This window comes from Podarcis filfolensis (genome assembly GCF_964270895.1).
Source record: "Podarcis filfolensis genome assembly, chromosome: 1".
Lineage (NCBI taxonomy): Eukaryota > Metazoa > Chordata > Lepidosauria > Squamata > Lacertidae > Podarcis > Podarcis filfolensis.
Genome location: NC_139604.1, coordinates 102836316 through 102863532, shown reverse-complemented (window position 1 = coordinate 102863532; position 27217 = coordinate 102836316). Strand labels below are relative to the sequence as shown.

The 27217-nt window shown below is 40.9% G+C and overlaps 2 protein-coding genes across 25 annotated transcripts in view; one reads left to right on the top strand and one right to left on the bottom strand.

Annotated features, from left to right (window-relative positions):
• RALGAPA1 (Ral GTPase activating protein catalytic subunit alpha 1) overlaps positions 1-22663 on the top strand; it is a 123923-nt gene extending 101260 nt beyond the window's left edge. For 7 of the 24 annotated variants that reach the window (XM_083608000.1, XM_083607999.1, XM_083607989.1 and 4 more), the window contains 3 exons: positions 12164-12288; positions 19138-19252; positions 21508-22663. In XM_083608000.1, the coding sequence (XP_083464126.1) occupies positions 12164-12288; positions 19138-19252; positions 21508-21598 (331 nt within the window). In that variant the 3' untranslated portion in view covers positions 21599-22663. Of the gene's footprint in view, positions 1-12163; positions 12289-13261; positions 13291-19137; positions 19253-21473 lie in introns of all 24 variants that reach the window. The other 17 variants (XM_083607992.1, XM_083607982.1, XM_083607986.1 and 14 more) reach the window with 6 other exon arrangements.
• A 117-nt stretch (positions 22664-22780) lies between these two features.
• INSM2 (INSM transcriptional repressor 2) lies at positions 22781-26263 on the bottom strand. The gene has a single exon (XM_083617504.1). It carries the CDS (start codon positions 26175-26177, stop codon positions 24831-24833), a length of 1347 nt encoding a protein of 448 aa, XP_083473630.1. The 5' UTR covers positions 26178-26263; the 3' UTR covers positions 22781-24830.
• Positions 26264-27217: the final 954 nt, after the last annotated feature.

The window sequence follows — 27217 nt, the reverse complement described above, 5'->3', positions numbered from 1 at the left end:
ACTTGCACTTTGATGTGCTTACGAACTACTAGGTTGGCAGGAGCAGGGACTGAGCAATGGGAGCTCACCTCGTTGCGGGGAATCGACCCGCCAACCTTCTGATTGGCAAGCCCTAGGCTCTGTGGTTTAACCCACAGCACCACCCGCGTCCCTAAAATCACATTTGAGAGATAGCAATTGCATATGCTATCTGTTGATCTGCCAAGCACTGCAAGCTAATTTGCCCCTTTCCCATTTTTTTCCTGTCTAAGACTGGTGAAAGATTGTTAGCAGTAACGTCACTTTGAGGCTTGGAAGTTTTGTGGTTAGTAAGAGGTGTATGTCAAGTATTTGCAGTTTTTCCTAATATTCATGCAGTACTAACTTTAGGGGCTCCTGAATTGGTATGTTAACTGAATAATAAAATTTCAGTGCTCTAAACATAATATGATACTTAATATGTGACCATCCTGATAACAGATTTTCACATGCAAGAGTTTTTACTTGCATCCTTTTGTTGAGTTTTTACTTGCAGCTTTTCTTTTGCTTTAATTTCTACATCTGATTATGATTATAAAACAGATACTGAAACACTATGGGTTTTTAATACTGTGGGCAGATGAAGTAGCTGTAAACATATATATTTTAAACACTGATAACCAATATCTTTTTCACAGTTACCTAGAAACAGAGATAATTTGGAAAAATATAATCACAGGTGATGCATTGTAAGCCTCAGAATAATGAAAATTCTAAAAAGATTTAGACTTACTTTGTGCCAATAATTATATAGATGTGTCAGCTATTTTATACCCACTAAATAGTTCTGAGATTCCAAAGCATAAATTGTGTGATTTATGCTCATTAAAAGTAGTCTGAGACTTATCTTGGGCACATCTTGGCTAACTATGTACCTAATGCTGCTCAGTAAATTACAAGAGTATATTGATTGGCATATGCTGCCTAAATCGATCGCCCTGACAGCCAGAATTACAGTAATCTGTCAGTATTGATGACTGTCTTTCAGGCTTTGAAACCTCTTCTTCATTTGTCTTGTCATGCCTTACTTGTTTCTGAAGTGCATTTTCTTGCAGCCTCCAGTTTTGTCATGGTAGGTACTTTATAGTCCTTTTTTTTGTCCCTCGAGACCAATTTATTGGCTTGATCATGCAATTAGAGGTAAAATACAGCACTAGGGAGCATGGGTAGGCAGTGTTCAGCCTAACAATTGGACCTTAGGTGTAGTGTAGGCTTGTTCTCAGCCATTTATTAGTTACCTGTTGAAAGAGCAGGGTTTTTTGTTTTTTTTTAATAATGACTAATTCCAAAGCATCACTTTAAATGCCTTTGATTTTAAGCACTAGACTACTGATTGAGTAGACATTTGTGATTGGTTTTAAACTCTTGTATTAATGCTTGCCATATAGATTGTCCACCTATGCCTTATTACAATTATTTAGGGATTTCTACATTGATTATCCGTATATGTGTGCTTGCTGCACTGTTGGATAAGGGCCACGTAAATGTTTTATGCTTTGTGTTCCCTCCCCTCTTCTGCCCCCCACCCCCCAGTCTCCCATGGCTCGTGCTCAGAATGAAACATTTTAGATAGGTAGAAATAAATAAAGTAATCACAGAGTGCTCCCCGCTGTACAAGCAGAAAATCTGTTTTTTTTTCTACTTAGAAAGCAAAAGATTTTAAAGAATAAAAAAATGAAGTAAAATTGATTTGTTGTACTCATCTAATTTGCCATTCACAAAGTAGAGAGGTAGTCTGCAATCTTTGCTCCATTGCTAAGCAGTGTGTGTGTGTGTGTGTGTGTGTGTGTGTGTGTGTAAAAAACCCCACAAAAACCTTGTTTCAACATGTTTTTGTAATGTTTATTCTTCTTAAACACCACATCCAAATATCCCTACAATTACCAAGGGTTTTTCTAAAGTGAAATGCGCAAGATTGAATGTTGTACTAGATTAGTTTAAAATCTTTTTGAGGGAAGAATTGCACAATATTTGGAAAATACTGACTGCATGAGAAATCATTACACCTGCTTTGCCCCAGTGTTGCTTAGAGAAAACAGAATAGAACGTTTTCTAAAGAATGTATTATGAATGTGCTACATTTTAGTGCGCCATTTTAAGAGCATTTGAATAATCTAAAATGTGCGTTTGTGCTCATTTTATTTTTCACATGAAAACTTCAGCAAAATATAGGAAGTTTTAATACTGTTATTGCCTTTTAATATTGCTGTTAGAACTTAATGATGTTGTTGTTTTTAATGTATTTCTTTTAACATCATTATATTAAAAAAATAAGGACAAAGGTCACTGATTCACCCCTTTTGCTTGAAGCACTTCTACTTATTACCAGTACGGGCTTTTGAAATCTTTTAATTCCGGTTGCCAAACCACAGTTTCCATCCATCCATCTGTTCTTGCTAATTGTGAAAAGGTTCAATTTTCAGCAAAGCCATGCATTTCACAGAAGGTATGTGAGGTGAAATTTCACAGGGGACATGATGGATCCTGATTCTCAGCGATAAACCTTTGGGGCCAGCCGGGTTGGCATATGTTTCAGCATGATATGAAGGCTTGGGTTCCCTGGCTTCACTTTTTTGGCGTGGAGCTGATAAAACCTGGCTGTGTATTGTTTCACTGGACACCAATCATGGGCAACGGGAACTGCCCATTTTAACTCTCTGTGGGAAGGAAGCCCAGACCCTGTTCACAATAGTACTATTGTCATGTTACAAACTATTCTGAACAGCTTGACAGCTTTAGGGAGGAGGGGGAAAGGGGGTCGCTTTGCTAATTGGTGCTCCAAGGAAAGATGGGGAATGATCTCGAGTTGATATATTTACACTGTTCTTCCATATAGGCTACCAGTTTTAATAAAAAACACAAAAGCACCATTCTTGAACAACTGCCCAATAAGGCTTTTAAAGTATATTAATCATTTTATACATACACATACACACAAATAAACTATAATAACCAATTACAATAATCATAAAAGGACACAGCATAAGGATTTTGTACGTGGAGCAAAGTTACATTAATAGACTTATAATTTAATGTAGATTAACCTTTAATGTTTACACTCTGGTTTTGCCGTTGTATCACCTACAGTAGGATCCATAGAGTGCTACCTGTTAAACGCAAATACTGCTGCGAAGTTCTGGATCTTCAATATTCATTATGTTCTTACGTTGGTCTTTTATCTCCCAGCTCTTCAGTTTCATGTTAAAATGTTGAATACTGATTGTTGCTTCTTGCATAAATAAGTGAAAACAATAAAATATTTGTGGTAGAAGGAACGGTCCTCTGAAGTTGGCTCACACAAGATCTTATTTTGGGAGAAGCACAGATGTTCAAAGTTATCATCTGATCAAGCCTACATAGATTTACTTGTGTAACTGTAATTCATATAATTTTATGCTTAGGTTCTAAGTGGTAGAGCTTGGATAGTCTGTGCTAATATTCACATGTTTCACATCCACTCCATCTGTTTGGTTTAAGCTGGGGTGGCTAACCTGGAACCTGCTAGATATTGTTAAACTCCAGTTTCCATTAGCCTCATGGCCCATTAGCATGGCCAGTGGTGATGGGAACTCTAGTCCAACAACATCCACAGGTTAGTCAAACATATTTTAGAGGGTTAGAAAGAGTAAGCAGTGGTCAAAGTACAGTTTCTGCTCCAATTATTGAGAAAACATATTAATGCTGTATTTCATAATGGTAATTCATTGAATGTCCATTCTTCCTTATACAGCAGGGTAGATTATATTTAAGTCAAGATTAATGGATAGATTCTGATGTTAAAATCCAGTCTCTGAACCTGCCGTTCCCTGGAGGCATATAGTGCATTAGTTTAAACCAATATGCAGCTTATCATAGATACTGTGACACAGTCTTAAATGATGGTTTGCTGTGCATTGTTACTGCTTTCTCTCCTAATAAAATCACTATTTTGTATTCTTGATCATTACAATATTAAATAGAAATGTAATCAAATTATTGCACATTTAGATACAGATAGCTCTTAAGTAATTGCCCACTGTAAAATTTTTGATCCCTCTTCTCCCCTCCCCCCACCAAATAAGGTCTTCTGTCAGTGTGCATATTCAATAAAATAGAATACTTGTGTGGCTTACATTAGTTGAAGCAAAATCTTTTCAAGTCTTCTTCTTTTTAATCCTCATTTTATACCTACTTTAAACTCTTCAAGCCACATTTCCCCTTCTCTCACTCGCTCGCGCGCTCACTCACACAAGCACACACTTCTGCCTTACATGAAGACCAGTAACTGCCCTACCAATGTCTGAGCCATGGGAGAAGTTTCCTCTTCACAGAGCAGCCTTCAGCTCTAACTAGGCTCTTGTGGGGGAAATCAGCCAAGCTCACCCAGATGGGAAATTGGGGAAGAAAGAGTCACTGAGCTTTTTCTATGGCAGCAGTTGGGAACCTCTAGCCGAGGCATGGCCAAACTCGACCCTCCAGATGTTTTGGGACTACAATTCCCATCATCCCTGACCACTGGTCCTGTTAGCTAGGGATGATGGGAGTTGTAGTCCCAAAACATCTGGAGGGCCAAGTTTGGCCATGCCTGCTCTAGCCCCAAGCTTAATTCGGCACACCAGATCTTCTAGTTTGGCCCATGAGGCTGTTTTAGGTGAGCCACACCCACCTGCTCAACGTATAAAGGTGCAGCTGGGCCAAAACTTTATATTTGACTTTCTTCAGTAATGTTTCATTCAGGGTTGTTTTGTTTAATAGTTTAATGTAGGTAGTAAACTGCTTTGAGTTTTTTCCACCTTCAAAATTTAAAGTGCTATAGAAATGATGATGATGATGATGTTGATGACGATGATGATAGGAAGTTTACAGCTGACCAGCAGCACCTGAAAAGCCTTGTGCACAGCTCTTTGCATCATGTCAGGGCTTGTAAAATGCAGGGATGTATATGGAATGGGTCAGCTCATGTCACTTTGACGTTAAGTGACTGACAGGTGAGGCAGCCCCACCCTACTGCAAAACCTAGCCCATGGGGCAGGGGTAAGGATCCAGTTTCCCACACCTGTTCTATAGACCTTAGATATCATTGTTTCCTTGAAGGAAGGAGTAGTTCCTACTGCCTTGAAAAAGGTATTTATTGAAAAGGACCTATATTGAAGAAATCAAAATTGGGCCCTATGGTCCTTGATATTTATTGTTGTATCTTTATGGCCACTCCAATATCTCTTCTGAGGGGTCCCCCAACTCTCTGTAGCAGATTTGGGGTGCCTGGGTGAGGAGAGGGAGGGGAACTTCTGTTATGTAAGCGGAAGTCCTTGCATGAACAGGATGACTTTCTTGGATTGCAAGAAAGTCTAGTTTCTTTTGTACCGTTCTTAAGCAAAGTCAGCTGCAGGCGGTCATGAAATAGATTTTTTCGATTGATTTCAGTGTGCTTTCTGACCTGTTTATGGGGTAGGAACAGCCTTGATTCTGCTGGACCTGTCAACAGCTTTCAGTACCATTGGTCATGGTATCTTTTTGTGTTAGCTTGACAGGTTGGGCTTGGGTGGCGCAGGTTTTTTTTTCTGCCTTTGGTCCTTACTGACAAAGCAGGCTCACTTGGTAGCATTGGCAATCTCCTTCACCTCATGGCCTTTAACTTATGGGATGCTGCAAGTGTTTGCGGTGTTTTGGAAGGTGGCTAATAAATCTATTAAATGAAAACAATCTACGGTATATTACAATGGTTTATGTAACCTTATGTGCATCTTTTGTTTTTGTTTTTAGGATGCAGTCCTAAAATCACTTATAGTCATGTGATTCATATTAATTAAATCAATAGAACTACTTGCTAATTTGTTATTTCAGATTGCAGCCCAAATTGGTTCATAGAGATAATAATGTAAGGCATGGGATCACGTTCTGTGGTTATAAAACCTATTGTAATAAAAGAAGTTAATACTAAAAAGGAGCTGTGAAAGATACTGGAATATTTTTACTACCACCTCCCCCTTCACAAATATGTGTCAAGTAGCTATGTCTCAATATGTTCTGGATTTTATCTGACACCAGCGTCTATTAATGGGACTCCATTTGTACTGCCGTGGCACCTGTTATGGATTTTGAATTATCTCACAGCCCGTGGGACTAAAATGAAGAAGTACCAGGTGTCAGGCTTGTATCTTAATTGAGACTCAGTGTAAACAATATAAACTTAGTAATACGGTTGTAGGAATGGATTGCAGCCCAGCAGTTGAGTTGGTTACAAACAGTTGGGTTACAACTTTCCTTCATGGATGGTAATGAAGGAATTAGTTATTTAGCCTGATGAAACAAAACAGAACTACACTTGTCATTGCTGTATGAGGTCAGGCTATTCTTAGAAGAATTCATCTCAAAATTTAGGTTTTTGGTAATACAAACAGTAGTATTTGGTAATACTACAGTGAATCGTTTTCTGACAAATTTCTCTGGGAGGCAAAAATTAAAATTGGTTTAGGAGCACTATCTTAAAGCCCACTCGTATGCAAGTTTAGTCAAAAATAATGCCCACTGGGTTCAATAAGCTTCTTCCCAGGTAAGTGTGCATAATATTTGCATTTGTAAAACAATCACAGAAGTATTGTGTTTTTAAAAAACAACAACATAGGATAGGATATAGGTTTGCTTCCTGATTTGTTAAATTTAGTATTGCAATTATTTCAGCATCTATTCAGTCAATAAGATTCCTGAAGCTGAAAATGCATAATTAAACACTTAGCAAAAATGAAATAGCCAGGGCATCTGCTTTCAAGTATAATAGTGCAGTTATGCATATATCTAACTAAGAGGTCCCATTAAATTTAATTAGACTTATCCTGAGGTGAGTATGTATAGGATTGCAGCCTGTGCATGTATAATTTAGTATTGTTTTAAATTAAAAACAAAACAAAAAATGTCACCTGTTGATTGGATCCCAAAGATTTCCTCTTGTATATTTTATCATTGTATTTTGGATTTTAAATTGTATTCGAATTAATTTTATGAAGAGAGTTTTAGAAATGTCTAAAACAGATGAAATTTGGTGTATATCACTTGTATGGAAAAGAAGCAGATGAGGGGAAGCAGAGGATAGGAAGAGAGATGTGAATTATTACAAGCATTGTTTAACAAGTTTCTCCTTTCACAAGTTGCTATTATACCCAAACTCAGAGCCAGTTGTACTATTAGGCAGAATGAGGCGACCACCTCACCTGATTTCAGATATCATGAGAGGGCAACAAATTGTTAGTTTAATTAATTTATTGTTGTATTTTTACTGCTATGGAAGGAGCGGAGTCCTTTGGTGATTTTCTATCTCAGGGGCCAAAGTAATTGGATTGAGTATTGTGCACATTGATGCAGAGGAGCGGGGAGTAATAACTGTTTCTCCACATCAGGCAGCAAAATATTTTGGGTCAGTCCCACTTCTGGAAGATACTCAGGAACTGGAAAAGAAAATGTCACTGGTTGGAAGTGGTTCCTGAAAATTCCTCTGTTATTTTCCTCCTGGACATCCTTATATGCCAGCCTCTGCTTTTTAAAATGTATAGCACGGGTGGTATTGTTGAGAGGGGGTTTTCAGCCCGTCTTGTGCATGCGGCAGACGATAAACCAATGCGGTAATTTAAATTATATGCAACCCGACACTATAAAGCAAAAATATGCTTCTTCCACATCAGCTGATAAACAGGCCTTTCTACACCAGCTACAAGCTAAAAGAGCATCCCAAAGCAGAACACGAAGTCAAGCTCTGAACTTAAGGTCACAAGACAGATGGCTTTTAGAATCTGTAATGCTACCCACTTTGTTGTTCAGGTTGTAGTATGTGAAGTGTGTGGAATAAGGATAAGATTGACTTTGGCTACCTTCATATGTACTTCAAGGCCATGCTGTTTTGGTGCTTAAATGGAGGTTTTTCAGTATGCAAGGGTTTTGTTGGACCAACAGAGAGTGCCCAGAAACTTACTCTTATGAGGGGAGAACTTGCAAATTTCTTGCCCGTTTTTCCTGAATGCTAGCAAGGAAGCATTGTATTTTGTCTTCTCTTAGATAAGCTTTCCAAAGCATTTTTCCTCTGTAAGAGAAGATGGTCAGCAACTCCCAAGATGCTGTGTACATCCTTTCTGTGGAGCTCAAGGTGCAAACACAATCACATCAAAGGCATTAACTTTGAAAGGGCATTGGCCTTTCAGATATGTTTGTGGGAGGGAGGTTATTAGTTTGTTTTGGTTTTGTCATGCATTTTGTGTTCCCATTTTGTATTTTCATGTTGTAAACCTATCATCTTCCGAGTGAAGGGCAGGATAGAAATTTAATAAATAATATTAATACTAATAATAACTTCACTTCTGTCCTATTTGTGTATACGTAATATATATATATATATATATATATATATATATATATATACACACTAAACCTAAAAGGTTTCATTAGGAGACCTCTGAAACAGGAGCATTTTAAAAGTAGGTAGGTGTCTCCACCCTGCTTTTCATAAAGCGTTTTACCCATTCAAACAGACTTTTAAAAACAGCTTGTTTTGATAGCAGGCTGTTCTCCTGTGGGCCTTCAGCCTTTGCTTCCTGGCAGCACCTTTGGTGCGAAAAGAGAGTGCTCAATTGGGAGACTATCAGTGCCAGCATGCATAGAGTGATAAGTTAACACACCACTGGGAATTTCTGGGGCCCACCAAGATACTTCACTTCTAATGTGCTAACAAGCTCATTTTTCTACCTCTTGCCTCTTCAGTTATTTTTTTTTCTCAGAAGAGCTTAGAAGTTGAGTGCATCAGGCATAATGAAAAGCTCTGTAGGAGGGAGAAGCAATAACCCAATTTTTCCCTTTTCAGCCAAATAGAAAATTAGTTTCTGGTAATACACAAAGGCCAGTATTTTTTGTGCAAGGGGCACTGCTGTGAATCAAAGGACTCTATTAACTGCAGAAAATTCAGCAGCTGTGAATCTCCCCCAATGGAAAAAAGTGCTTTTCAACAAGTTGTGAGATATGTAGTATTATTTAGACTTCAACCATCAGTTTCATCCTCTACCACTTATATACAGCCTCTTAAAAACTGTGCTATATTACTCGCCTGTGTTAAGGCTCAATCTTGTGTATGTCCCACAACCTAAGAACCTTCACAACAAAAGGGTTTTCTATTCCTCCGTGTCCTAATGTTGCTATTTATGGTGTTTTCAAAAGCAATTTTTGGACTGCAACCCTGTTTTAAGGGGACAGATGAGCATAAGCAATGAATCTGATGAAGATCTATAATAGAGGTAGTTTGGGTTTGGCTACCTATTGTAAGTCAAAGCTCTTTTTTTTTTTTTTTTTTGCACACTTGTGTCCTAGGTGTGAAAATTATTGTCACTGCACAGTCCACTTAATTACTAAAATACAGTGGACAAAAGTGTGAGTTTAGTATGTTTTCTTCTTCTTTAAAAATATATAATCATGAGAGAATCTTTATTAGTTTTAATATTTTGAACATCAGTAAGCACCTAAAATGTTTATACCATTCCTTACAACCCATTGTTAGTTCCCCCATTCCAAAGATAAGTCAAGGCTTTTCAAATGGGGTTATATGAATCAAAGAAGGGTATTTTTCAAGGTGGAAAAGGGAGGAATTGCTCGTTTGGTTGCAAGAAAGGTTAATGGTAGGAAGAATATTTGGCTATGGTGCCGAAGAAAGAGTTGATATGTAGTGAATGAGTACGCTGCATTGTTGGGGGTGATTTGCTTTAAGCCAAGGGGGCTCAAATTGTAAAAATTCATGGACCCATTTCCAAAGTCACAAATCTGTGAAGAGGGCAGGGAAAGAAGCAAGGTAAGGTAGGGTAGGGTAGCTACCCATCTTAGAGACACACTATCTGTGCAGGAAAATGGGCACAAACATCTCTGACCTTTCTCCGAAAGCCAGCACAGGTGTTTATTGCTCTTGCATGCTTTCTTCATATCGCTGGGAAATGTCCCTAACAAAGAAAAGGCTGGGGTAGATGCAGATGTTATCCCCTACCCACTGGGATTTGTGAGCGGAGAGGAATTATGTTCTGCAGGTGAGCAGACGTGTTCCTGCAGCCAGATTTTCCCATCTTCCTTTTAAGTGCCTTTTAGTGATGAAAGGAAGTTGCCCCTTTGCTGCCAAAGCATGCTGCCCACCCATCAGCCATATTATTATTATTATTATTATTATTATTATTATTTATTAGCCTTTGTCACCAAAAGGATTGGGTGCATGTGCTCAAGGTCCAGTTTCCCCTTCCTGCTGCCACTGATGCCAGACATCCTTATGGAGTGAAAGTGGATTGCTGTCTTCTCCCCCAAGGCGAACAGAAATTGTGTTCCATGGTTCTTGAACGCATGTGCGTACACACACCTGATAGTTTCCAGCAAGGGGAGCTCAGCCCCATCTCCTCTAAAGAGGGGAATATTCTTTGTTGAGATTTCATAGGTCTCATTTTTTTTTAAAAAATAAGTAAATGGAACTCCTGCCAAGTGTTTCTCATCTTCTGAAAGAAATACATTTAAATGACATTAGAAGACATTGCTTCAGTAGAAATAGCCAAAAGAGCTGCATGCAAAAAATAAATAAATCCTGTTTTTAGAAAGATTAATAATCCAATGAGTACAGCAAGACAACTTCTACAAATTGTATGAGGAAAGTAACTGATTTCGAATCCCACTAAATCAGCCTATGACACAAAGTCAGCATGGTATTTTTTTCTTGATAATTGTATGTTGCTGCCTGCTGTTCTACATTTTGACAACCATTTCCATAGTTGCTTTCATGAACAGCAGAAATATTCTCTCCCTTTCTCACTCTCTCTGTGCTAACGGTAAAATCAGGCCCTCTGGAACAAGAAGCCTGGAGAGGGTTCTTCAAAAGCAGCAACACTTCAAGATACTGGTCTCTTGTCAATATTATCAGCAAAAGAGGATGTAGGGGAAAAGGAAGAAGTACAATACTTTGCTGTCGATGTCCCGCAGACACTTTCTTCGCTGGTACAGGGATGCTATGGCCATTTTGCAAATATACCTACTTGTTTCAATAGCATAATTGACCAGTTATTTTTCCTAATACACAGATTTAGCTAGGTGTTTATCTGAACAGTTTAATTTGTTTGAGAATTATGGGGAAGGCTGTTTTTAAGTGAAAATCAATATGGACTTTTCGTTCTGAATCTGTTTTTTTTAGTACTAAGTTTTAGATATTAAAATCTAACATTGAGAGCACTGATATTTTTTAAAGACCCTGTTGGGTGCTGTTCTGGGGATTTTATTTTGTAACATGTATTTACTGGAACCTTGCTTCTCTCATACTTCCTCAAATCATTGCATGTTATCTTATAAGCAAGAGTTTAAAAAACCATAAAAAAGCAACAACCCTTGTTTATGAGATAGCATGCAACCCATTTGAGGAAGTATGAGAAACATGGTCACTTGTTTTAATTACTTTGCTTCCTTTGACCAGAAGTGCATTCAGAAGGTTTTTCACATTCACTATTGAAGTGTTATCTTTGATAGTGGAAGTTGCTTCCAGCAAGAACCATGACCACCATTGGGATTGGAGATATGCCTCTCCAGCATTTTTATTCAGCTGCTGTTGTATGAGCAATGGGAAGTTGAATAATACCTGCTAAAGACTTCTGCATAAGCTAAAGATGCTGTTCTAGTTTCTGCTGTGACTCTGATCTCCATTGGACAGTGGGTGTGGCTTAGCCCTTCCAGAACCTATATAAGAGTTCACTGCCTTTGGGGCAGCTTCACAAGGGTGATATATTAGGCTATTATTCATATAGGAAGAACTTCTAGGGAACCTTGAACTCTTTCAAACTCAATAAAGAGTTTTAGCTAATGTATTCTAGGTTCAAGAGGATGGGTAGATCAGTACAGAAAGATGGTGTGATACTGCACATTCAAGTGAGAGGCAAGAACTTAGGGTGGGGTATTTGAACATGTTCATTTAAAATATTGTATAATTACAGGGGGCCTCTCTTGTATATCAGCCTTCAGAATAGGTAGGGATAAAGCTCTGAATTAGAATCATAAAATTAATATATGCATAAATAGATTGGTTAAAAGGAAACAACGTGGTTGTGTCATTGATCAAAATGTCATGCTGGCCGCTTTATTCTGAACTTTAAATTGATCCTTAACTTTTGGATAAAATTAGCTATGAGGAAAGAGCTCGATATCTGCAAACAATTGTCCAGCACCATCTTGATCCTTCAACTTTTGAGGACTATGCAGCTCAGGTTTTCTGTCCAGCACCTTGCCACCATTTGCCCTCTGAAACCGGTAAGAATGCAATAAATGCCTAGATTTCTGTTTGATAACACTTAAAATGCAGTATTTCTAGTCAAACTACCGATATTAAAAAATAATATTATTTAGATTTCCATGCTTAGGAAGCTGCATGTTGGGCAAATGCAATTGTATCCTTCGTCTATCAAATTAGAGCACTCACATACAACTACTCAGCTGTTGATCTATAATAAACCATTTTATTTATGAATGTTCCTAGATATCTTTGATTCCTCAAAGCCCAGTTGATGCACTTTATCTTCAAGAAGGTTGATTTTAGTCTTCATTTGGGAACCATGAAAGCTTTGCTGTTATCCACTTTCTAATTTTAAACTATGAATGGTTACATAGTCATTTTCCCCTATAATTTTTTTTAATCCTCTATATACAATGCTGCATTTTCAGTTACTAATAAAACAATCACACAGGGAGCAATCCTATGCACAAGAAGATAGCGTAAAAGCAAGTCGGTGTAAGTTAGGCCGACGTAAAGTTACAGCAGATCCAAATGCCATTCAACAGAAGACAGTAGGAAAACCATTGTGTTTTATGCCAGGTTGCAAAGTCACATGACAGAGCTGAACAGACTAAGGATTTGGAGCTCTCTGGTACCACCCCCGCGATGCCCCTTTTGGGGGGACTTATACCAGCCTCAGCTCAACCAAAGTCATCTCAGCTGTTTGAGCCCCAACTGAGCCAGGATGGGCAAGTTACGACAGCATATCTTCTGCTGAGCCAGGGTTGGGGGCTTACTGCCGGCTGAGCCTGTCTGAACTGGGAAACAGCCGTCTGAGCCAGAGATCTGCCGTACCTGAATTTGCTCATCCCAATGACTCTTGCCATAGGATTGCCCCCTAAGAATCTAGAATAATCACTGAAGGTATCTAGAATAACTCAAGGCCTACCTGTACAAATAATTTCTTGAACTCCTGATGATTATATCATTTATTTTATTTCCCCTCTTTAGATCATTAAATATCAGTTCTTTATCAGAAGGTAAGACAAAGTGTCCAAAAAAACCCCCCTCTGTTCTTATTAATCTTTTACTAAAGCGCTAAGCTTGTAACCACGTTGTATGCAAACTTTCCTGATTGCCCTTATTTTCTACCATTAAAAGAAAGAGAAATTCACACTGATTGAGAAATTCCCACTACATTTTTTTCAAGTTTTAGTCTTTACTAACCCCAGGTCTGCATGAAACACTAACACTGTGGTTCTGGGATTAAGGGAACTAATGGGAGAGACATCTGTTGAGCTAGTAACACTCGATTGTGTCTGACCTTTTGTTTCTCAGCATGAACAAATAGGACTGGGTGACAGTGGTGTGCCTTGTACCCTGTACTGCTTTTCTTTGATGTTAGCACATACTTTTAGAATTCAATATAACAGAGAAAGGAAAGGGAGAAATAACTTGTTTGTTGCTGACAAACTGTTACGCTGTCTTGAAGCAGAAATTAGAATATGACCACTGATATTACTCACCTACTTGCAATAGAGACAAAAACTCAGAGCAGTTTTCTTCGGAAAACAATAGATGGAAATCTAGTGACACCAAGAGAAGAGGATTGATGCAGCTATATTTGGATTTGCACATATGATTTAGAGGAAATAAATAAATAAAACGTTTGGGCTCCAAAGCCGTATGTTTTCACTTCCTTCCAGTGCTGATCATTTTTATCTGAATGTGAACAGGAAATAGAAACAGAGGAGCACAATAAAATGAATGCCTGAGTGAAAAGCAACAACAGCATTCATGAATAAAAATAAAATTAAGGCAGTAGTTAAAAATACTAAAGTCATACAAAAAGGTCTTAATGGTGATTTTTAATATCTTATTTTGTCTTACTTAACAATTGATTTTAAACAGGCAAAATTACATATCTGTGTTTTAGCGATTGTAAAGGCTTCTGACCAAGTGATATGTAGCAGAGCTAATTTTATGGTACCTGCTTCTTTGTGTATAAGGGACAGAAATATGTTTTCATAAGCTTTTGCCTTCCTCCATTAGTGAATAGAGTACCTCACAATTTATGCTCAGGTGCATATTTTCTGAGATGGATTGAAATAGCTTCTCAGTAAGATCAGTTGTAAAGTGCTGAGTTGGAGAGATGAATGAGTGATCCTCTCTCTATCTCCTCTTCTGAATTCAATGGTACTTTTAAAAACTATTTTTTAAAAACATTTTAACAGCTGTCTGATAAGTAATAATGATGCCTGTTGTTAAAAGTGCATTAAAATGACATTGCCATTCTGTTTTTTAAATCTTAATGTTACAATGGCTTTTGCTTGTTTGGTTGTTTTTTTTATATGGAAGAAATACCTGGAAGCTGCCATCTGTAGCTGAATATTGGTATTCAAAGAGCATGGAGTACTTACACTGAGTCAGCTCAGTGACCATCGTGTCCAGTATTATTTGGAGGCAACTGTAAAGGCCTCAAGTAGTCTCTCCATTCTTGTTACCTAATATCCATTAACCAGAGATGCCAGGAATTGAATGTGGAGCCTTCTAGATGCAAAGAATTTGTGGATTCAGTTTCATTCTTTTGTGTTGACATGTCAGGGTAATAAGGCTAAAATTCTTCTGGAGGTAGTATGTTTTTATATGTATGAGAAATATTCTGTTAGATAGTACATCTCTCCGTGAGCAGGGAAGTTGGGAGAGAATGTAATGTAGATCATAGTTCTAAAAAAATTTAGGTTGTTGACTATTGAAGGGCTTTCTTATTTTTTAAATATTTTTCATCATCTTTCCATCTGCCTGCCTTTATGTAATATGCCCGATTATTTTGGAGTCCATTGAAATGAGACCTAATAGGAAATATGCCAGTCTCCCGCCGGAGGGGTCTCCAAACACTTCTCTCCCCAGACATATAGGTGCCCAAAGTTTCTCTCATCATATTAGAAATACAAATGTCGATTGGGGTGGGAAACCTGTGCAAAACAGATGTATTACAGCCTGATATGACCATGTAACTATTTCAGATATGGTAAATGAAAAGCGTAAATTACTGAAATAAATTACTAAAACAAAGGAAGGCAAAAATTTAAGAACTATGCTGGTCAAATATTGAGATATTGGCAGTGGGAAGACACTAGTAAATGTGGTGGACTCAGAAATCATAAGAGGTTGAAATTGGTTTAATGATAGATTCATGGTTAAACATCTTGGGCAAATTATTAATCAGCTGCTGGGACAGATTTTATCATATAAAATAGTTTTTTAAAAAAAGATGGATAGCCAGCATTATTCCCCTCAGAAAATAAAAGGTTAAAAAATGCAACCCTAAAAGATTTAACAACACAGTCCTGTTCAAAGATAAATCTCACTGTGAATTCAATAGGGTTTACTCTTAGGTAAGTGTGTATGGGATTGCAGCTTAATTAAATCTGTTGGTTGCAATAAACAGAGAAGACATTATTCCTTCTAAATTATTTTTGGAGTATGCTAAGTGATGAGTTCCCATTCTGGCAAAATTACTTGCATGCATAGATAATTTGGTAAGATTCCCCAGAAAATGAGGTGCAAATATGATTGTAAACATATTTTCAAAGAGCAGCAAAAATAACCTCAGGAATTATCACTTCATAATAGTTCTAGGTATTTCTTCTAAATTGTATGCAGATAATTATTGAACAAACTGAGAGATTGAGCTGCAACCAATGAAATTATAGGAGGGAGTGCAGGCTGACGTTATCAAGGGAAACATCACTTTCCCTTTGTTAGTAAATATGCACAAAATGCAAGGAGGCATTTGTATGCCGTTTGTTTTAGATGGAGCTGCAATTTTCAGTACAATTAATTGTAATTAACTGTGGTTATAAACTGTGGACTACCGGCCTGCACACATTGCTGACACATTTAAAAAGGTTAGAGTAGGAACTGCTGATGAGTTCCTGTCACCAGGGAGGATGAGACAATGTGTTTACTGGCACTATATTTATTTAACTTTTATGTTAACATAGGGATAAGAATAAGGATTCTGAACCCCAGTCATTAGTCTGTTGGTGAACCCAGTTGGGTGGGGTATAAGTAGTACATCATCATCATTAAAATGTTGACTTCTGTATGTGATGATATGGTCTTCTTATCTATCACATAAATTGAATTCAAGCAATTTGGAACTGTTTGTAAAATAGTATTTAAAAGTGAATTATAAAACTGTATTTTGTGACCTGTCCTCCTCAACCCAACTAGTTTCTTATACAACACTGAACAAGTTAACTATTTCATGTATTTGAGGGTTTGGGTTTTTCACCTAGCTGAAACCAAACTAAAAGCTGTTAGACATCCAACACAATACTAAATGTTTTCTGATATACAGTGACAGTTAATTGTATCTCTTCATAAGTAGAACAGACTTCCACTTGCACAGTAGGACTGCAGTCCCCTGCGTACCCCCGAAAATCTGCTCTGGATGGTTGGGAGGTGTGAGGGGCTGCAGTGGAAGAAGGAAGAGGAAGTCCCATCGCTATCACTCATAAGAAGTGTGATTTTTCAAGCATGTTCGAAGCAAGAGGCAACTAAGTAAGGAATTGGCAACCACTTAGTATTACATGGTGATAAGAAAAGTGTTATCAGAGCAGAGGTCCATATAGCTCAGCCTGTTCTCATGTAACTGGTCATTCAGAGGTTCATAAATAGGACAGTTTCCCCCAGTCCATGGCATCAGATGTACAGAATATATTTCTGGTTATCGTGGTTCAAGGCCACTGAAAGAGACATACTCTTTGTATTTATCTGATCCTCTTTAAAAGACATTTATGCAGTGCTTTTTAGGGGGTACTCAAGGGTACACAGTACTGGCACCTCCTTTTGTTGTTGTTAAAAAGTGTGGTACTTACTGTAACAACTTCATGATGAGTACAGTCACCTATTTTTCTAGAGAGAGAGAAAGTACTGCATTTATGCAATATCCCCCAGCCATATTTAATCTATGCAATCTGAGAGACATTTCGTTTTGAAACCTGCTCACATTCAAGTTTGTGTCTTAAATTTTATTTGTGTGTATGGTGGGGGGGAACAGGTGTTTTCTGCCACAAGAAATGGTGAACGAATGGCATGCATCTGCAGCCAGTTACGTGAACTCCAGTGGGAAATTGCATGTATGCATGTCAAATTCAAAAGTTAAATCACCATGTTGGAAAAAGTTACACATGAAGTTCCTCTCAGTGATGCTGATTTTCAGTAACATTTACTAAGCAATCCCCCTCCACAATACTTGTTATAATCTTTATCATGACCACTTGGCTGTCATACTTTCCCCTTATCTAAACAGCTCTGCTTGTGTAAATGCATGCATAAACTGAGCAGAGTGGTTTCTGCCTCCCTGTAGCTGGATCCAGAGCCACTCCAGTAATTTGAATGACATAATGACAGTGGCATCATAATGACGTGGGTGCCCATGTAATCCTGGCTACTCTGCACTATTTATTTCATCATTCAGATGTTCTAAGAGCACTGTTCAATCCAGGCATGGTTGAGCTGCAACCACATCACTTGAATGATTTACAAATTGCACCAAAGTCTACCTTTATTAAGTAAAAGAACCTATGCTCTTTTGTATTTCAGTTCCTTTTTATATCTTTCCTAGCTCTGGTCTGTATTGTTTATAACATTCTAAATGTTGATATACTGAAACCTCACATACTTTCTTTTCTATTCTTACCCATTTTGTAATTAGAGCTAAGGAGTGTTCAGATAGTGGATTTTATCACCTTGTAAGATAGGTGGAATGCAAATATAATAGTTCTCCCCCACTTGTTTAAAACTGAAGGCTAGCAGGTAATCTAAAATATATATATTTGTCAACTTCTATGTTAATCACTACTGCACTTTTAGGCTCTAGTTCTGCATTTTCATCAACTGAAGGTTTGTTTTGTATTTATGTTCATTAGTACTGATGTTAGTATCACCTGCTTTGGGATTAAAGTGAACATTTATTACATGAAAGAAACCAAAACCGCCTTACACGTGAAACAAAAAATACGAAGGAAAAGAGAAACCCAGTTTTAATCTACTCACCCATTGCTATCAAACAAAACTCAGATATAGTAAGGCTGCAATCCTGTGCACACTTATATTGGAGTAAATCCCATTGAACACTGTAGGAATTTCTTCCAGGTACACTTACCTAGAATTGTGCTGCATGTACATGTCAGACTTACTTGGCTCCTATTTTTCACTAAAGCATTATCATTAATTTCCAGTTACCGTACTTGCCAAGTTAAAGAAATTATTCTGTGTCCAGAAACCATACTAAGTATTTCTTTAGCATTTATATTTCTTTTGCAAGTTGGTGAATTTGCTCAGTGGAATATGCTTTAGCACTACGGGAAGAATTTTAGGAAGAACTTCATTTCTTCTTCATGGGAAACCGGCTAGCTAGGAGAAGCCAACTATTGCCATGTCATATTTTATTGCAGATAATTTTGGTAGAAATGTGTAAATGATTCACAAACAGGAAAGAAATGTTTGTGCCATTATGGTTGTGTAATTTATAGCAATGACCCTGCTGAATCAGAACTTATTTTTATCGAACTATTTTTTCTTTTCTTTTTTTCTTTTCCTTTTTCTTCTTCTTTTGTAACCTGTAGTCGGTGAGTATTCTTCCTGATCGTTGAGGTTCGTTTTTTGCATACTAATGCATCCCTCTTTAACCTTTAGCATGCACCGTTAGCGACATAACAAATTCTAACTTTCTCCTTTCTGTACTCATCTGTAAATGCCCTCCAACCTCTGCTGTCCGTGTCTCACGTCTCACACCTGTTATCTTTTTATCTCTTTTCCCCCTTTTCCTCACTTCTGTCCACCTCTCCTTCATCACTTCTTCATTCTCAACAAAGAAAGAAATGGTGTGATATTTCTTCTCCTTCCCAAACCACCACTAGAAAGCATTGGCCACTTCAAGGTAAAGGGCAAAGGCTTGAAACGGAAGGTCTTTCACGCTAGCTGTGAATGGTATGCTATGCAGAGCATCAGCAATTATTTTTTACGCTCTACCTCATCATTTGAAATGCTTTGATTCCTTGTAAAACTAGAACAAGATAGAATTTTTTTACATGGGGAGTGTTAAAAAAACAGCCTTTCCCTGTAGGGAAGAGGACTTCTCTGCTTAGTTTTGTGGGGTTTTTTGGAAGGTGCAATAAATTTTCGACTCTTACGATTAGCAGAATGTTTGGAGCTGCTATACCTGGATCATAAAAAGAAACACACACATTTGGAGAGCAAAAGCAGAGGTTTTGTCAGTTTCAGAAAATGTTTGGCCAAAGCAGACGCAATAGCATTTGAGTTATTAGATCAGGCTTATGGCAGTGTTCTTTAAAAGCAGTGTTAGACTTCTGACCCGGCCATGATGGTTTGCAGTAACCTCTTTAGGAAATCTAGCTGAATGAAAGCAAGAAATGTGTCCTGAGATTTATATGCCTTCAGCAGGAACTCGGACGTGAATGTTGTTGTTCTAACTTTGGAGATAGTGAAAACATTTTCTTAAAAGTGGTTTTCTGTATCAAAGCATTTTTCATAAAGCGGTAGTAATACTAAAATACTCAGGTCATTTTTAAAGTGGTAATTTTATCCAAATGCTTCAGAAGCATTCATAATGTTATAGGATCCAAACGGGTCACACATGGAACAACCCAGGGATTTTTCAGAGGGGGACCTTCCCACTGCAGCCCTTCATGACTCTGAAAATATGCCTCTTGAAGGTTAGAAAGCACCTCAGAGGAAGATTTGACGCAATAGGTCGTGAGGTGGCTGCAAGGGGATGGTTGGCCATTTCCTTGTGAATGTGACTTTCCACTTGCTCATGGGGTTCTTTGAATTCTGACCTATGTGTAAATTTTAATAAACTGTTCTTGAGCAAAAAAAAAATACTGTTCAAGATGAAGATGTCGTGGATATGCCCTTAGAGGAAATTATTTAATTTTAAATATTATAATAAATTACTCATTTACTAACTCAATTACAAGGGAATCCTGTTGAAATTCTTGTAAACTTTGGCCCAGTAGGACTTCTGTACTGCCATTGGCTATGAATCTGATGTTGTGTGTGTATCAAGTCCCTTAAAAGCAATTGGCTTCTGGTGGAATCCAGTTGGTGCTGTTGTGATCATTGAAGCACTTTACTTCCAGCAGATGCCTATGTTAATAGAAGAGGGTATGCTATTTTTCCTGATTCCCCCTCCCTGCTGCATCCCTCAGCACTCCTTGAAAATCAGCTCCAGAGAGTGGGGGGGGGGGGCTGCAGAGCAGAGTGAGCTGATGCAAATGGAATCAGCCAAAATTGCTTCCGTTAGTGGACATCCGCTAGAACAAAAGCTTTTCTCTAAGGGCAAGGGCACAAACTATATGTCCAAATACATGCATAGTACTAAAATAAGGTTGGACTTTTTTTGTTTACATTTACAATAGGGAACCAATGGAATGTATGTAGCTCCTAAAATATAGCTAAAGGAGTCTGAACTTAGGGCTGGAATTGACGATGTATATTTGATAGGCAACAAGTATCTGATCACAGATATCTCTCTCTCTCTCTCTCTCACACACACACACACACACACACACAGAGAGAGAGAGAGAGAGAGAGAGATCTTTACAAATGCATACAAGAATTCATCTTCCACAGCTTCATTAATTAGGTAGATTTAAGAAAGAATTGTCTTTTCTTTCTGGCAGCTGAAGGCTGAACATGGAGCATGCTTAGAGGGAAAACACTGACCTGTTTTGCATCTCTCATAGAAGTCTGGACACTGCAATAAATCTTATCAACCTAACTCCTTTGCTGCTGTTCCTGCGACTTATTTTGGGGGGCCTATATGTGGGAAGGGTTTGTCTCAGATTCATCTTGTTCCTTTTACAAAGATACCGAACCATGTAGTGCATCCAGCTAGCATGATCTATTCACGCTTCTGCCCTGTTGAATCCTGTAGGAATTCATGTGGTGAGGGTGTTAAGTAGAAAATGGGTGCCAACCTCAGTCCTGTATAGTATCTCCCCAGCCTCTTGCTGTGTTCTGACCTCCCTTCAGAGCTTAGTTAGATTTGCCATCAGCCTTCCACTCACATAGAGTGGAATGGGTTTGTTAATGATTGTAGCAGATGAGCTAGTATGGTTTCTTCTGTGTCTAACGAAGGGGCAGGTATTTGTTGGGGACTTGCTCTTTCCTAACCACCAGCAGATAGTTCTCATATATGGGGGTCTTCTTGTTTCCCATAGGCTCCTACCCAGAGACTCAGGCGTCCGAAGCTCCAACAGCAGCGCAGATGGACGGGCCCGATCTAGCCTTCCCCATTTCTCCCCGGACTAGCAAGAGCCGCATGTCCATGAAACTACGGCGCTCCTCTGGCTCAGCCAACAAGACCTAAGAATGGGTGAAGCCTGCAGCCCCTTTTCCTGAGATGTTTGTCTCCCCTCTGTATGGAATTCTTGTCCCACATTTGTCCACTTGTTTGTTTATTTTAGAGAACCATATTGGAATTTTATTTCAAACTGAAAATACCTTGGCTTTCGTTAGAATATTTTTATCTAATTCCCTGCTTCCATAACTTGTCAGTGTAGGGTCATTTCTGCACCCGTTTTACCTTTCCTTGTGAGACCCTGTTTTAACCTCTGGGTCTGTTGCTAGCCACACATGGGGCTGGAGACTGCAGGCATGTTTCTCTGTTTTTTTTGTACAACCCTCTAAATAAAAAAGTACCATTTGCAAATGAATGTACTATTCAAATGAAGATGCACCTCTGGAGTCCTCTGCAAAGGTCACTAGGAGACACAAAATTATGTACAGAGAATATATGTGATAAGAATTAAAGCCCTTCAAGTAAACAGAGGCCCATCACCATCTATCTCTCTTACTCTCATTCGCTGCTGGACAGGCACCACAGCAAGATCCCAGTGCTGAAATGCTAACAGCTTTCTACTCTCCTGCTAGTATTTGCTTTCCAGATGCGAGTTATGGCCACTGTCAGCCTTTCTCTTCTGAAAACTGTCCCTTGGTCTATCTGTAAGATATGCATACTTTCAAGCACTTTGCCATGCCAGTCATTTGCTCTGAGCTCTGTACCATTACTGGGGAGAAAAAGGGACGGTGCCCTTGTAGCGGCAGATGTATGCACAAACACATTCCACTCCAAATTCCCACTACCCCCAGACGTATTTTCATACCGAAAAAAATACAACTATGTTGTTCGCCATATTCTGCTCTAACAAAATGTAGCATGGCACCGGTACTAACTGCATGTGTAAATATCTGTCCTTCACCTGGGCAACTATAGAAATATATATTGATGTATTTGTTCACCGTGTAGTATATACAAATTTGTAATGGTTGAAAAAAGACATGCTATTTAATAATACAATAAAATTATTCTTACCACCTGTGTATGCTCTGTATTCCACTGCAAATATTGGAAAGATTGCTTAAATCAATCACAGTATTATTAGCTTCATGAGGAGAGTGGAGAGTAGGCATGGAATGGCTCATGGTTGTAAGATTGCAAAGCTTTTACAGCAAGCTTCTTAATTGACAGTCCCTTTTCGGGGCAATCCTGCACATAAATATTAAGTTCTGTGATACTTCCAAGTAAGTATATAGGATTGCCACCTTAGTCCCACTTCGTAGTTCCAAGATAATGCTTGCCTAAATCCTTCCTTTCTGGCTCAATAAATTTTGCTTAAGCGGATTGATAATGCTGTACAAAGTGAAGAATTCAGTGTTAAATTAATATTGCTGAAAACATCCTTGCAAAAATAATAATAATGAATGCCTGTTTGGGTTCCAAAGTAGAACAAGTTCAAATAGCTACATTATAATAGCAGCTTAAAATTGAAGCAGTTGACAATTCCTTGACAGTAAAATGTCTCTTTGGAAACTCTCTTAAAGAAAGGCTTTTAATTTTTTTTTCATTATTGTAAAATCATTATCTAACTTAGTTCCTAAAAGTTATGTATGTAGAAATACTTAACTTCTACATGCTTGGTCACATAGCATGCTGTATTTTTCAAGTTTCAAAATAATTTCACTAATGTTACCCTAGTTAAAATGAAGTTGCCTTTCCGTATCTCATCTTCCATCGATCAATACTTCTGCACAACAGTTAAATCTAGCTATAAGTATCAATTTACAAAGGACTATGCAAATTTAATCAATAAAAATTGCTCCCTATCTACAGACAGGTTTGCAAAAGTGGACTTCCAGCAAATGTATCGGTGAAGAAGTTGGAGAGGAAGCTGACCACCAGAATTTCTAAAATGGTTACTAGATTTGAAGGCTGGGGTCCAAAAAGATGTCTGCTGAAGTAATCCAGTACACTGTTAGACTTGTACATTTAACAACTGATCCTTATGCGTTAGTGCAAGCTGTTTTTGAAGCTCTTTGGTTTGCCATGTAGGATGGGGGTGGCTGTTAAAAAGAAAGACTAATGCTTTGACTAATTGAACAATTTTCATGAATCTTGAAATTCTGGCTGAACATTTTGGACTTCAAAGTAGCTTCCTGCTTTCTCTTTTTGTATGCGCCCCCTTTTGCATATCATATTTTTTTTAACTTAAAAGAATGGAACAAGATGCTCAGAAAATAGGCAGAATAAACTACCAAAAAAATCATCAATCCAGAATTTAATAGCCAGCAATGAGCAAGAGCAGACAAAGGGAACTTTGCACATTGTATGTATATATTTATATATGTACTTATATGTATATATAATATGACTGCACGCTGACTTTCTACAAATATCAGACAGTGTTGTAATACAAGATACAACGAATAAAACACTTCACAGCAAATTAAACTCTTTAAACCCTCAGAGGCTGGAGAGGCAGATTCCACTAATTAAGTATGAGGGCTAACTAGTTCTCCTCCTGGAGACTTAATATTTTTTTGTTAAATACAATGTTGGAATGTACTTTGATCCTAGAGACAGGAGTGACCGGAATGAAATCGTTCAGGCCCCCATTTTCCCTAGACAGCTTTTACTCACAGGCAGGCACACAGATGGCTCTAGGTTTGGCTATAGTATTTCGAGTACACAGAAAAATGTCTCTCCACCCCACACCCACACTTAAAGCAATGTCACATTTTTCAGTCCTGTAGTGGAAGGGGTGATTTCTACTCCGCCTCAAATAGACGGTTGGCTCGCTTTCCCTTTAGCTTTGTTGAAGTGACAAGTTTTAAGTACTGTAAGTGGAAACTGGATTCACAGAATATACAGTGCACTCTACCCTTTCATAAGGCAGTAAGGCTAATTTGTGTTCATACATTAAAAACGTTTGGCATGACGTACTTCTAAAGTCTGGTGATTTCCTTGGGCTATGCACTGCGATTTTCCATAGGAATTACAGTTCGGATAGGATTCGTTCGGGTGTCCACCATCAGGGATTGAGGATCAAGGCTTAGGGGGCGAAAGAATTCTATCGTATAAATCGGTTCCCGCTAACTGGAGAATCGGTCAGTCTGAGCATCTGGGAATTTCATAGTTCAAGTCTGGTAAAGAAGCGGTTCGAGTCGGTGACACATACCCCCTCACTTGCGCACCACCCCCCATCTAGCAGCCCGGCCTGACAGGCATCTGCAACAGGAGCACCTGCCTGTTCTCCGACGGGTGGCACTTGTTGATGTGCCGAGTGAGGCCGGGCGAGCTGAAGAAAGTCGAGGGGCAATGTTTGCAGGAGAAGATCTGCTGCTCGCCGTGCGCCACGCTGCCCTCGGGCTGCCCCAGGGGCAGCAGCAGCTCCTCCCGCACGGCGTGCCACAGTCGGTGCTTGTCCCGGATGTCCGCCGATGGGAAGTGCGCCCCGCACAAGTGGCACGGGAACGTGATCTGCTGCGCAGGCGGCGGGTTCCCGCCGTAGCCCAGCGCCCCGGGGGCCTGGTGGGTGCCCAGGTGCTTCCGCAGGTACGCCTGGCGCCGAAAGGTCTTGTGGCAATAGGGGCACAGGAAGAGCTCGCCGCCAGGCGCGCCCAGGCTGGAGCCGTCGGCGGCGCCCGCTTCGCCGCCCGGGCAGAGCTGCTGCTGCTGCTGCTGGGCGGCTCGGGACGGCGGCGGCGGCGGGTCCCGGCAGCAGGAGCTGTCCGCGGCGCCGTGGTGCTGATCTGGTCCGGCCTGGCCGCGGCTGTTCTCTTTGTCCTGGGCGGGGCCGGGCGCCGAGGGCGGGCGCGGCTTGTGCCAGCGGCGGTGCGAGGCCAGGTTGGCCGGGCAGCTGAAGATCTTGTGGCACTCGGGGCAGCGGTACTCGACGCGCACGATCCGCGAGCAGCGGTGCTGCGCCAGCGCCAGAGGGTCGGCGTAGGGCTCCTTGCACAGCTGGCACACGAACTCGCCCAGCAGCGGCGGGCCTGCCCCGCGGGGCCCCTCCGACGCCCCCTCCGACGCCGCCTTGATCCGCAAGCCCAACACGGGCGACGTGGTCACCTCGTCGGCGAAGCTCAGCTTGCGCACGGCCTTGGGCTTCTTGGCCGGAGGCGCCTTGGCGCGGGGCGCCCGCTTGAGCGCCGGGTAAAGCGGTGGCGGCGGCGGCGGCGCCGACGTGGCCGGCAGAGAGAGCGGTAGCGGCAGCGGCGTGCGAGGAAGCAGTGGCAGCTTCTCCGCCGCGGCCAAGGCGGGCCCCGCAGGGAAGGACTCCGCCGAGGCGGGAGAGCGCGCGCAGCGCTGAGACTCTCCGGCGGCTGAGGCGGCGGCGGCGCTGTCCGAGGTGCCTGCGCCCCACACGGCCGCCAGCGAGGCGTTGGGCTGAGGCAGCAGCTGTTGCTGCGGAGGAGGCTCGGGCGAAGGCGCCGGGACGCGGGGCGTCTCCTCCGCGGGGCAGGGCGCGGGGGGCAGTCCCGGAGGAGGGCGCACCCGGTAAGAGCCCCCCGGTCTCCTGCTCCGCTTAACGAGGAACCCCCGCGGCATCTTCCGCGACGCCCCACGGCAGCGCTCCCTTTCCACCGGCGGCTCCGCGTGCCCGACGGGAGTTTATACCTCAGGCACCTCTGGGGAGCCCGCGCGTCATCCTCTCTCCGGCCCAGGGCTGCCAATGAGGAGTTGGGAAGGCGAGGGGAGAGGAGAGGGCGGGGAGGGGGGTGAGGGAGAGGACTGGAAAAGGCGGGAGAATCGGAGCTGGGGGAGGAGGGAGGCCACTTTCCCAGCCTGCGCCAGGAGGTGGGGGTGGGGCCGTTTACCTCAGCGAGTTTCCCGCCCAGCGGCCCCCACAGGTGCCTGGCCTCGCCGAACTGCCCTCTCGGCCCGGCGCCCTTCCTTTTTGCCTCACCTTCCCGGGCGAGCAGAGTCTCCTTCTTCGGAACTTGCCTCAGATGGCAAACGCGCGGGGAAAAGTCTCCTCAGCAAGCGCTAGTTCAGGGGATCCCAGCTCCCCGCACGTGGAAGGGCTGAGTGGGGGAGCTGGGAGGCGCCTGGAGCTCAGCCTCTTTCCTTCGCCAGAGGGTGGGCTTGAGGGGCAGTTTGCCCCCCCCCCCAGCAAACAAACGAATCTCCATCTTTTCCTTCCTTGGGGTGGGAGCAGGTGTGCCAACTTGAATAATATATTGGGGGGGCGCATAATCGATCACATGAAGGAGCACACCCACCCACTACTTGAATGGCAATGCCCCTCAACTTCGGGGAGGCGGCGCCCTCAAATATTTGATTGGGGCCAGAGGGAGTTGGGACCTATGGGTGGGAGGTGCGGGTGGGGGACTCCAATAGACAACAAGAAAACACTTTCGCAATCAAAATTAGTGATAACCACGATCCTTCTCTTGATTCGCTTTATTGAAAAGAAGCCCCTGAAAGTATCTTGCCGGTGCCTCGACCGACCGCTGCCGTTGTTTGGGTATCCCGTTTCTCCAGCCGTGTAATTCCTCTGAGGAAAAGGCAAACTAACTATGAGGAAGCCGCTTCTCCAGCTCTGAAACAGCCGCGACTCTGCTAGGAGGTGCTTTGCCAGTGAGCTC